Raw genomic sequence first — 12,815 nt, forward strand, 5'->3', positions numbered from 1 at the left:
CGGTGAATGCGTAATTTTTTATTTATTAAAAAAAAATTAAATAATTGAACTATTTCTCTACATAATAATGCACACGTGCCAACCACGTGTTTTGAAGAATATTATTATAATACTTAAAAAAAACCCCAAAGGAAGACTGCAAGTCGTTCCTTACAACAGTTCGCGCGTGTCACACAAACGATGACATCATTCACTAATATCTTCATGACGTCACCCACCATATTCACCTCCTTCTCGATCTCTATATATATATATACACACCACTGCACCAGCCCCTCGTAAAGCAAACGTATCTCATGACCGTGATGGAAACGACAAAGGAGGAACGACGGAGCAACGCCGGAGTAGTCGGAGGGGAAACGCGTGAAGTGACCAAGGACGAGGTTGACGAGTTTTTCGAAATCCTCAGCCGTGTGCGCGACGCCAAGAAGCGCCTCGCCGAGTCACGCGCAAATCACGTGAGACGAAACGGTGACGTCAGCGAGTGGAGATGGAAACCGACGTTCAAGTGGGAAGATTTCCAGACGACAACCTCCGTCAGTGATAACGGAAGGAAGAGGCTGAGGACGGCGGCGAAGAACCCGATCCTTGAGTCCTTTGATTTGAACGCTGAACCTGAGCCTGGCCCTAGTGTTATGACCTCCAATTCCGCCGGTAACCGCACTGTTGCGGTGTCTGTACCGCGGTATCATGCCTAACTTGACCATTTGATGTAATGAAACTGCTAAGAAATGTGTTTTTGTTTTTTTAACAATGAAAATTAATTTTAGTTTACTGATATTGTTCTTTCAAGATGTTGTATTATTAAAGCAACCTAAAATGGATAAGTACATCGGAAAATGACAATTTAAAAGGAAAAAAAATATTTCGTATGGAGTATGACGTAAGAAATTTGGTGCAATGTGGCAGCGGCATCACCGATGTGTGACGTTTGGCAAGCATTCGGTGTGACCAAGACATTGACCGGTTGATTATTAATTTATTTACGCAATGGCCCGTGACTTTCTTTGAGTCATTGATTATTTTTGAAGGTAGGGTCATTGTTTTTTATTTGTTTGTTTTTACGTTTAAACCCTTGGAAACGATGGAATTGTTTAATTTCCTTCTCTTATTAGATTTGTGACACAATAAATAAAAAAATATATATATTAGTGTGTTTTATATAAAATGTTCATTTCATATAAATCCCCAGATTGAACTAAACTCCACACAAATTGAATACACAAATACATTGATATATTAATTCTATCATTCTGTGTAAAATACTTTAAAAGTAGTGTTTGTTATATTTTTATAAAATAAATATATCTCATGAGGACTATCGAAACTTATCCAACAATTTCATTTTAATATATACATATTACAAAAAATAACAATATGAAAATTCCAACCCACGCAACTACAAAAATATTGACTTTGAGTGGAAATAATGACGTAGATATGAATGAATAATTGGTTTTATAATGGGGGGTTTTGGTAAATGTCTCGATCGGTGATGAAGTCATGGTAGATGCGTAATGATAAATATTTATCTTTTTAATTGAAAATTTTGTAAAAACCCCTGTAATGAATTCCAATTCTCCAAAACTCCTCATCCTTGCTTGTTCAACTAGAGTAGTATTTTGTAGTATTTCCGTTAATTCAAAATAAAACATTGTTAATGACTTTAAGGCCGATTGAAACTTAATATACTACTTTTCTAGCAGGTCAATTAATCTTTGATTTTCTCCATACATTAAAATATGGAGTATATTGTTTGACAAACAAGGTCTTATATTTTATTATTTATTTTAAAAAGATCAATTCATTAAAAAGCATTTCTTAATCACAAAGACTAGACCCTTGCCTCAAAAACCTCGTCCAATACTCTCTAATGCCTCAAAATTTACTTAAAAAAATGACAAAATAAAAAACATGTTCAGAACTAATCATATATCCTATTCAACATATAAATCAAAGAGGAAGGACTTTGAAATTCTCAAAATTAACATCTTGTATTAAGATATATATATATATAAAATATATATACAATTTGACGGTGAGTAAATTAATAATAAACCCACACAACTTTCTTATTGTATTACTTTTACATTCCACCCCTTATATTTGTTGTTATCAACAGATCGACTGTTGGTTGGTCTATTCAAGATTGAGACCAAAAACATAAAAAACAAGTAATTTGAATAATATCAAGGGGCTTAAAAGTAAAAGAGCCAAAGAAAAAAAACCGAACGGCCTCCATTATGACCAATGTCCAGACCCTCAAAAGAAAGAGAGGCTTGAGCGGAGCGAATGGATCGGAACCGGAAGCGGAAAAAAGTGGAGGGAAACGAGCGAGAAGAAGGGAAACAAGATCGGACGGTGCCGGATAAGGAGGTGGAGGAGTTCTTCGCCATCCTACAGCGTTTGAGGGACGCTTATTTGCGACGGCGCCAGCGCAGCGACGAACACGCCGCCGCATGGTGGCGTCCTGCTTTCGAGATGGAGGATTTCCAGAACGATAAAGTCGATCCTCCGATCGCAGCTTCAGATCCGATCCCGAGGCTGATTATTGATCTAAACGCGGATCCGGAGCCTTAGAGACACCCGCACCCGAATCCGTTTAGCCCGGTACTTTTATTTTTCTATGCTGTGTTATTAATTAGCTATTATTATTATTATTATTATTATTATTATTATGCAATCTTGTTTTTCTAAACTGGACTTTTATTAGTTTGTGGAAAATAAATAAAAAGAAAATTTTAAGAGTTTGGGTTATTATAATTTTTAAGTTGTTGTTGTTATTTTCAAAGTATGTATATATATATATATATGTATGATGTTCTTAAGGGGCCGTTTGGTTGGCGGTAATGTGCAAACATTACCGTCATTACGTCAGCAATCTTTTTCACATTACCAGTGTTTGGATTATTGGTGGTAGTAATATTGATGGTAATCCCATGATTCATTAGCCTGAAGATTACAAAAAAACTCGTGAATCCCATTACCACCAAAAATATGTGACTATGTTGGATTACTAAAATGGGTGGTAATCCGAAATATTTTTTTGAATAAATACGCCTTTGTTTAAATATAATAATTTTTCATACTTTTATTTGTTGGATAAAAAAATTAAATTTAAATAACATTATTTTTTTGAATATGTTTAGCTTCAAAAAAATTTAATTTTTTTATCCAAAAATTTTATTTTATTTTAAATTTAAACTTTCATAAAAATAGTAGACACGAGGGTATTTTTCGAAATTTAGAATATTACCAAGTTTATTACTATGTAACATGAGTTTCCAACCAAACATGGTTATCATGAATTACCACAACATTTCTTGGCATATAACATTCCCAATCTTATTAATCTCGTTACGTGGTAATATATCATAACCGCGAACAAAATGACCCCTAATTTTATTTAAACAAGCATGTTTTGAAAATAAAAAATAAAAAATAAAAATGAATTAAATATAGTTTAATGGTTTTTTTATCTTGTTTGTATTTGGGAGTTTTGAATTTCAAAACCTCTTAAATATAATAAAAAAAAATAGTGCTTGTTAGTCGATTTATAAAAATAAAAATAAAAATAAAGGAATGGAGGAGGTTGCGGTCCTTTTAATTTAATAATTTAAAAGCAAAATGAGAGAAATAATTGATGAGTACGTTTGAAAGTTAGCAAAGCTGGTGGGGTCCATAAACAATGCTGCCGTTTTACATTGACGAAGTGGACTTCAATGGAATCCCGGCTCATATGTTTTTAAATGGACGGTGAATCCAATGCTTCTCAATCTCTCTCGTTGTCTCTGACTCAGTGTCAGGTAATTACACTGTTTAAACCATTGCATGATGATCAACGCCACATCTAGTTAGTGTTTAATAGTTTGTGATTATAGTTATTTTTATCGGTTGTTTGTTTTTTTTATCTAGTTTTATAATAAATCAGTATTTTTTATAATCTATTTATTATTAAAAATTAAAATTAAAATTATTTACTGTAGGTTTGTTTGTCTATATTATATAAATAAAAATTCTTGTTTTTATTTTATTATGACGATTTTTAAAATTATGATTTGACTACAACAAAACAAATAACATTAGAGGGTGGAATTATATATTTCATTTCATTATAAAGTTGTCTCAACTCTTGGCAAGCAAACTACAAAGAAATTTTAAGAATAAATTGATTGTTTAATTTGGTGTGTTATACCAATATTGAATCTCATGGTTTGCACAAGGTGAGGGTATGTGAGTCAATGTTGAGGTTTGTTCTCCTCATGTGATTTTGGTGCTTTTCACCTTTCTAAAAAAAAATAAAATAAAATAAAATTTGGTGTGTTGTTATGATGGATGATTTTCTTTTTCTGAGAAACCTTAAATAGATTGCTTAATTTGGTGTGTTGTTTGTTTTTAAACAATTTTTTTTAATAAATCCGTTGTTTATCCGATCATTAAATAATTATTATGATATTAATATATCAATTCATGCCACTAAAACAGAGGGGTGGTAAAATATTGAGAGAAGGAAAAGCATATTAGAACTTTACAATAAATATATGACATCTGTGTGACATAAATCATGTTGATGACATGTGTATGTACTCATGGTATGTATTATAATGATTCTTCCCCTAATATGTCCTTTATTGATAAATGTTTATATAGACTTTGAAAAAAAAAATAATTAAAAAAAGGAAAGGATCAAATAAAAAAATATAGGAGGACCAAAATAAAAAAAATAAAAAAAGTGGTGTCACGCTTTGAATTATAGCATAAAAGATAATAATAATAATTAAAAATTTTTAAAAAGTGAGAATATATATATTGAATTTTTTTGAGTTTAAAAAAATAATAAAAAAAGTGGATAAGGAAGATATTTTTGAAACAAAAAAATTTGAAATTTGAAGAAAAAAAGTTTGAAAAATCTCCGAGTATGACGGGGAGTTGGCGATTTGGTAAAACAGAAAAAAGACAGAGAAAAAAAGGAAAAAAACAAAAAAAAAGAAGAAAGACATAAGAGAAGAAGGAGAGACTGAGAAGGAAGAGAAGAGGAAAGAAGAAGAAAAAGAAAGAGAAGAACACGAAGAGAATTGGTGTGGTGATGGCCGTGGTGTCATCGGAGATCTTACTCTTCATCGTTTTTATCTCTTTTCTCTGATTCTAGGTTCCGATCTTCATTCCAAGGGGTTGAGGAGGTCACCTTCGGCTCTATTAGTTCCTCTCCCACACTTTTTTTTCTCTCTCCAAACACTACCACGTAATGAGCTAAAGGAAGCCAAGGACAAGATAGAGGACAACTTAGTGGTGGTGGTGATGACGTATATGGCTTTTGCCGCCGTCACCACCCTGGCAGAATCCAAGAAGCTTTGTTGATGGTTCTCTTCTCCGATCCCAGATCTCGATCACCATCCCGAGGCAGTGAGAAGATCAACGGCGAGAGACAACATTCGATCATACAAAAAATCATCGACTTCATCAAAAAATGTTTCCCTAAACAAAAAGGAAAAAAATCAATTGCTCCACCGTTCATAACCCTAGCACAAATCTCGAGGCATGCTTGAGAAGCTCGTCAAGTGCTTATAGCTTGAAAAAGGTAGATGTTCTTACAAAATTCCATCCAATATATATATATATATACTTATACATGTTCTAGTTGCATCTATGCCATAAAAAATGTCTGGATTTTATTTTACAAAAAAAAAAAATCTTCATTCATTCCCATGTTAATCCATGCCATGGTAGGACCCGCACCTTGGATTGCTTTTACGAACCATGCACTCCTTGATTAAGTGAGTGATTAATTGTAGATGTGGTAGCATACTTTTATGTATCACATGCCAGCATGTTTTCTCAATCAAAGAAAGAAGAAAAAAAGAGGGTTCGGTTGTGGTAAAAAAAATACATTTGTACAAAAGTTGGACTTTTATGCAAAATCCATGGAATAAAAATGATGAAATAATTGAGGACATATATGCAAAAAAATGTGAAAAATGTGTGAAAAATATGAAAAGCTCGAGGGTTTAATTGCAAAAATCCATGAAAAAAATTTAAAAAAATATGAAAGTTTGGGGTTTATTGGCAAAATTTGATAAAATGTGAAAAAATGAAAAATTAGAGGATCTAAATGCAAAAAAAAAAAAAGAAAAAGAAAAGAAGAAAAAAAGGGTTTTTAGCGAAGATGAGGGGTGTTTTGGTAATTTCACAAGACCCCCTTAAGCTTACCGTGATGTCTAATGCATGTCGACTGCTCTCTTTTGGAGGGCCTCTTCATTGCCTCTTAATAGTCACGGAAGCAGATGGGCTATTGAAAATCCTTTTAAAACTCTCTTTGAGCTCTTGGACACGGTTTGAGGCCATTAACTCTCTTTGGAGTGATGACAAATCTCTTTGAGCTAATGGACCTTGTTTGAGGCCATTAACTCTCTTAGGAGTGATAAAAAATTCCAAAACCCTTAAAACTCTCTTTGAGCTGATGGACCCTGTTTGAGGCCATTGACTCTCTTTCGAGTGACTGAAAAAAATTCCAAAAAAACCCTTAAAACTCTTCTTGAGCTCATGGACCCCTGTTTGAGGGCCATTGACTCTCTCGAGTAATGAAACATTCCAAAAAAACCCTTAAAACTCTCTTTGAGCTCATGGACTCGTTTGAGGGCCATTGACTCACTTAGAAGGGATGAAAAATTTCAAAACCCATAAAATTCTTTTTTGAGCTCATGGACCGTTTTTGAGGTCATTGACTCTCTTTACAGTGACAAAGAAATTTCAAGACCTTCAAAAGCGAAGCATTCTAAAACAAAAAAAAAAGAAGAAGAAAAAAAAAAAAATCAAAATCAAGGCATTAAAAAAATGATGAATGGACAAATGAGCTCAACAACCTCAAGATTACAGTGTTGAAGAGTTCACAAGTTGCAAAAAGTTTCACAAGCTTAAAAGCCGAAGCTTATGAAAAGTCAAATGAAGTTCCAAATCAAGTTCCAAATCAAATCAAAGAATGCAAATTCAACAAATGAACCCAACAACCTCAAGGATGAAGAGTTGAAGAGTTCACAAGTTGTAGAAAGCTTCACAAGGATAAAAGCCGAAGTTCATGAAAAGCCAAACCATATTTGCGATTCCTCAATGCAGAGAATCTATAACTTAAAGTCCAGATCAAATTCAAGAAAAACTCAAAACATTCAAGATAAACGAGCTCAACAACCTCAGAGTTGAAGCGTTGAGGAGTTCATAAGTTGCACAAAAGTTTCACAAGCCCAAGAGCCGAAGCTTATGGAAAGTCAAGTCAAGTTCCAAATCAAATCCAAGATACAAAAGATCAAATGTCCAAATTTCAAGTTTCAAATAAATCAACAAATGAGCTCAACGACCTCAAGGATGAAGAGTTGAAGAGTTCACAAGTTGTAAAAAGCTTCACAAGCATAAAAGCCGAAACTCATGAAAAGTCAAACCAAGTTTGTGATTCATCAATACAAAGAATCCACAACTTGAAATCCAAATCAAAGTTTAAGATACGTAATCAAATTCCCAAGGAGCAAGTTCAAAGTCTAAGACCCAAGTTTCAAGTTTCAAACAAATCAACAAATGAGCTCAACAACCTCAAAGTTGAAGTGTTGAAGAGTTCACAAGTTGCAAAAAGTTTCACAAGCCTGAAGGCCGAAGCTTATGAAAAGTCAAATGAAGTTTCAAATCAAATCAAAGAATTCAAATTCAACAAATGAACCCAACAACCTCAAGGGTGAAGAGTTAAAGAGTTCACAAGTTACAAAAAGCCTCACAAGCCTGAAGGCCGAAGCCTATAAAAAAATTCAAATTAAGTTCCAAATCAAATTCAAGATGATAACTGAAAAGTCCAAGTTCCAAGTTTCAAACAAGTCAATAAATGAGTTCAACAACCTCAAAGCTAAGGCGTTGAAGAGTTCACAAGTTGCAAAAAAAAGCTTCACAAGCATGAAAGCCGAAGCTTATAAAGAAAAAATCAAATCAAGTTCCAAATCAAATTCAAGATGCAAACTAAAAAGTCCAAGTTCCAAGTTTCAAACAAATCAACAAATGAGCTCAACAACATCAAAATTAAAGTGTTGAAGAGTTCACAAGTTGCAAAAAGCCTCACAAGGCCGAAGGCCGAAGCTATAAAAAAAATCAAATCAAGTTTCAAATGAAATCCAAGATGCAAGTTCAAAGTTCAAGATACAAATTTCAAATGAATCAACAAATGAGCTCAACAACTTCATGGATAAAGTGTTGGGGAGTTCACAAGTTGCCAAACGCTTTACAAGCATGAATGGCGAAGCTTATGAAAAATCAAATCAAGTTCCAAATCAAAATCTAAGATGCAAGTTCAAAATCAAAGATCCAAGTTTCGAACAAGTCAACAAATGAATTCAACAACCTCAAGGATAAAGGGTTGGAGAGTTCACAAGTTGCAAAAAGTTTCATAAGCCTGAAAGCCGAAGCTTGTGAAAATTCAAATCAAGTTCCAAATCAAGTCCAAGATGCAAATTCAAATATCGAAGACACAACTTCACCAGTTTTTTAAGTCATGTTCAAGATGCATATTTCGACCGTTGACGAAGACCAAAAGTCGACAAAAGTCAAAGCGCGATTTTCGGCAAAATAGTCGGAAGGAGATAAAAGGCTACAATTATTGTTGTGTCAAGATGATTAAATTCCAAATTTCTTGTACTTTTAACGAAGACTATGAATTCATGAATAAAAATTTATTTGTTAGAGTTTGTTTCTTTTTTCACACTTATTTTCTTAATCGGAGGTTCCTGTGACAATGTCCAGGGTAATTAACATTAGGGCTTGCCCCTAATTGAAGTCATGAACCCATAATCCCTTGAAGTCTACAAAATATTAAAATTTGATTTGTGATCTATGCTTTTTATCCGGTCAATCCTAATCAAAGGCCGGATGGAAAGAAAAGAGCCCACAATAAATAACTAATATAAAATTCTTTTGTATAAAATTCAATATGAAATCAAATTAAACATGATGCAAAGTAAAAAAAGTCATCATCGGCCTTCTTTATTTTTGTCTTGTGTTAAAGCGAGTCCATTAGGCCAGTTGGTGGTTGTGGCGGTCCATAGGAATAATGGTCACACCTCTTCATGACATCAAAAGATTATATTCACACATCATGTGTATGTGTATATATAGGTAAAAAAACCAAAAAGCGAAAAATTAAAAAGAAAGAAAGAAGGGAAACAAGGTCACTATCAGGACATGAGCATCAAAATGGAAGAAAATTCCAAAATTTCTTTTGAGTGTGCTTTGACTTTAACAATGCATTACCAACCATATTCTTAGTTGCTATCTCTAAATAAATAAATGGCTACATTTGTAGCTCTTCATAAGGCTTTTTTCCTTGCGGATTGTGTAAATTACTTGGTCTTTTGAGGATGAAAAATGAGTAAAAGTAGAAGCATATGGACGTAAGACTTTTCTTGGGAAAAGATACTGCATCATGTGAGAATTTCCCCCTTGAAAAAGATGTGAAAACAAAGTAGAGTAGAGAAAAAATTACTTTTGCTTTTTGTTTTATTTTGATTTTAGAAATTATGAAATACTTGAAAAAATTACTTTTCATTTTGTTTTATTTTGATTTTTTTTTTCTGATAAAATTGACAAACAACTCATTTTAATCAAAACTGTGATTAGGTTCATTTTTCAATTTCTCACTTTAAATCAAAAAAATTATTTTTCTAATATGCAAGCGGCTGCCAATGACCATTTGGTCTATTGGCATAGAGTCCTTTGCGTAGGGTGTTCGTTTCGAGTGTCGAGCGTGGCTCTCCGAGTTCGATCCCCATCTCACGCAAAGTGAGGGTACGGTTCGGTGGTGAGCGCTGCTCCCCCACATGTTCGACCCTGGGTTCCGGCGCTTATCGCTTTTCTCCAACAAAAATGCAAGCAGCTGTTGTTTTCTATTTAAATCATAATAATAGTTACTTTCACCCGATATTTCATTTGATGTTTTTAACCATTAAAATAATATTTATATTATAAAAAATAAGTTTTTGTTTTATTTTGTACACAATTAATTTTTTTTTTTTTGATTCTGTGCATGATTGTATTAATCAAATTCGGTCCCTAGATGAGCCTCGATTAAGAGCCACTTTGGGCCAGGCGGATGCCTCTTCAGAGGCCCGCGAGAACTAGTTGGTTGTTTAATGAATATTTTAAATTGGAATGTTAGGGGCTTAGGTAGGCCAGCTATGAGGAATTTAGTTAGAGACTTTCTTAATTTCAATTTTGCGGATGTTTGTTGCTTGCAAGAAACAAAACTGGAGGTGCTCTCTGCCGCTATCTGGCGGGAAATTAGGGGAACTAGACTGGACCATTTCGCTGTCTTGGCAGCGAAAGGTTCGGCAGGGGGAATTGTGATTGGATGGAACAGCTTGTTGTTTACCGGGACGGTAACACAAGTGGGTGTTTTTAGTTTATCTGTTGAGTTTCTGTCCAAAAGGGACAACCTTAAATGGCGTTGCACGGCGGTTTATGGTCCTAATGAGCGGGTACGTAAGCATGCCTTCTGGACGGAACTTCTCAATAGCAAAGGGGATTTCCACGGACCGTGGGTTATTTGTGGGGACTTTAATGCGATTTTTGATATCAGCGATAAACCCTCGGGCAATCCTAATTTGGAGGATATCCGCTATGCCAATAATCTGTTGAGGTCTTTGAGTTTACAGGAGCCACCCACGGTGGGTAGGAAATTCACTTGGACAAATGGGCAAGATTCACCTATTTGGGTCAAACTTGATCGGTTCCTGGTGAATGATTGTTGGCTAGAGCGGTTTTCTAGGGTCATTCAATCTAGCTTACCTAGACTTGGTTCCTATCTAGATTACAATGGTTGCAGGAGGGTGATGAAAATAGGAAATTCTTTCATGCGGTAGCCAACGGACGAAAAAATCGCAACTTCATCCCTAGTCTTACACAGAATGGAAATATACTGTTGGAGTCTCGTGAGATCGGGAAGGTCTTCACTGAGCACTTTAAGCAGCTGTTTGGTAACAAGCGCCCTAGGAGGCTCAAGATCGATTTTTAGAATCTCTTGCGATTCAAGACTCCTGTGGACCTTTCAATGCTGGAACGACCTTTAATCGAGGATGAAATCAAGAAAGCGGTGTTTGATCTAGGAGGGGACAAAGCCCCGGGACCTGATGGCTTCCCCCTGCAATTCTTTAAGCATTTCTGGGACTTGATTAAAGTCGATCTTACGCATCTGTGTGAGGACTTCTACAGGAATAGAACGAATATCGAAAGAATTGGGCCAACATTGCTCTTATTCCAAAGGTGGATACGCCTGAGACACCTGGGGATTTCAGACCAATCAGTTTATTAAATTCATCTCTAAAGATTCTATCTAAGCTGCTGGCGTCTCGTCTGAGCACGGTGATCAATTCTCTTGTGGATGTGAAGCAATCGGCGTTCTTGAAAGGACGTTGTATTCTAGATAATATCGCCACCGCTGAGGAGCTTATTTTTAGTGTCCACAAGAGGAGGGTCCCGGGTCATATCTTAAAAGTGCACTTTTCCAAGGCCTTTGATAGGGTGGATTGGAACTTCTTATTTGAGTTGCTAAAAGCGAGGGGCTTTGGGGACCGTTGGATCGGATGGATCAAATGCATTATAGAATCTTCTAAGGCTTCCATCCTGGTCAATGGTTCGCCTAACGGCTATGTTCGTTATCTTAGCGGGTTACGTCAGGGAGATCCACTTTCCCCCTTACTTTTCGTGCTAGTCACGGATGTTCTTAGTACGATGTTTTCGCACGCTCTGAAATCTAGGGTTTTAGTGTGTGTACCCCTGGGGGTTTGGGGTAGTAAATGTCACCTTCACTATGTGGATGATTTGCTTGTCATTACAACTGGTGGTCTTCAAGACTTGCGCATAGTCAAGCTAATTTTGCTAATTTTCGAAGGTCTGTCGGGGTTAGCTGTTAATTTTTCAAAAACTTGATTTTACTCGACTGAGCTGGATGTGCTACCAGATAGGGAGGCGGCGGAAACCCTATGCTGTGCTAGGGGTTTGTTACCTGTTACCTATTTGGGTATTCCTATTGCGGGCAGGAGACCTAGGAAGCAAGACTGGGAGGGTCTTATCACTAAAATTCGTAGAAGATTATCCACCTGGAAAGCGAGACAACTATCCATGGGGGGCGACTTACGCTCGTTAATTCGGTCCTATCTGCGATCCCTACATATTGGATGTCGTTGTTTCGTTTACCTGGTTGGGTTATCAAAGAGATTAACAGAAAGGGATTTTCTTTGGTCTGGACCGGACATTGAGCACCCGCGGTGGAGAATAGCAAGTTGGGGTACTCTTTGTCGTCCTAGGGAACAAGGTGGTTGGGGTATTCTTGAGTTATCAAATTTTAATCTCACGCTCTTGGGCAAATGGTGGTGGAAGTTATTGACGGATGCTACGTGGTGTGGTGCTGATATCTTACAATTTAACTACGGTGTTACTCGTTGGAATATGTTTCCCAGGAAAACGGGTAGGATTTCCTACTTCTGGTATGGCGTTTTGAGCTGTCTGCCGGCTTTTAGGGGGTGCGTGCTGCACGAGGTTAACTCTGGAACTGAAACATTATTCTGGAAGGATAGTTGGTTCGCGGGGCGGGCACCTATGTTCATCTGGCCGGAGGAATTCAAAAGGGCTAGTGAGCTCAACGGAGGTGCGCGAGATGTGTTCCCTCCTAAATCAGGCCCCTTTCTCTGGGGAGGATGAGTGTCGGAACTACAGGGATAGACTAATGGATTTTGATGGGCTGAAGGAGACAAAAAAAGGTATAGGATGAATGGAAATGGTATCTTCACGGTCAA

The 12,815-nt window shown here is 36.0% G+C and overlaps 1 protein-coding gene across 1 annotated transcript; it reads left to right on the forward strand.

The window, feature by feature from the left end:
• The first annotated feature begins 305 nt into the window (after positions 1–305).
• Positions 306–698, forward strand: LOC120260152 (protein NEGATIVE REGULATOR OF RESISTANCE-like). The gene has a single exon (XM_039267592.1). The coding sequence runs from the start codon at positions 306–308 to the stop codon at positions 696–698; it is 393 nt and encodes a 130-aa protein (XP_039123526.1).
• Positions 699–12,815: the final 12,117 nt, after the last annotated feature.

The sequence above is a fragment of the Dioscorea cayenensis genome, chromosome 5, assembly GCF_009730915.1.
Source record: "Dioscorea cayenensis subsp. rotundata cultivar TDr96_F1 chromosome 5, TDr96_F1_v2_PseudoChromosome.rev07_lg8_w22 25.fasta, whole genome shotgun sequence".
Classification (NCBI taxonomy): Eukaryota; Viridiplantae; Streptophyta; class Magnoliopsida; order Dioscoreales; family Dioscoreaceae; genus Dioscorea; species Dioscorea cayenensis.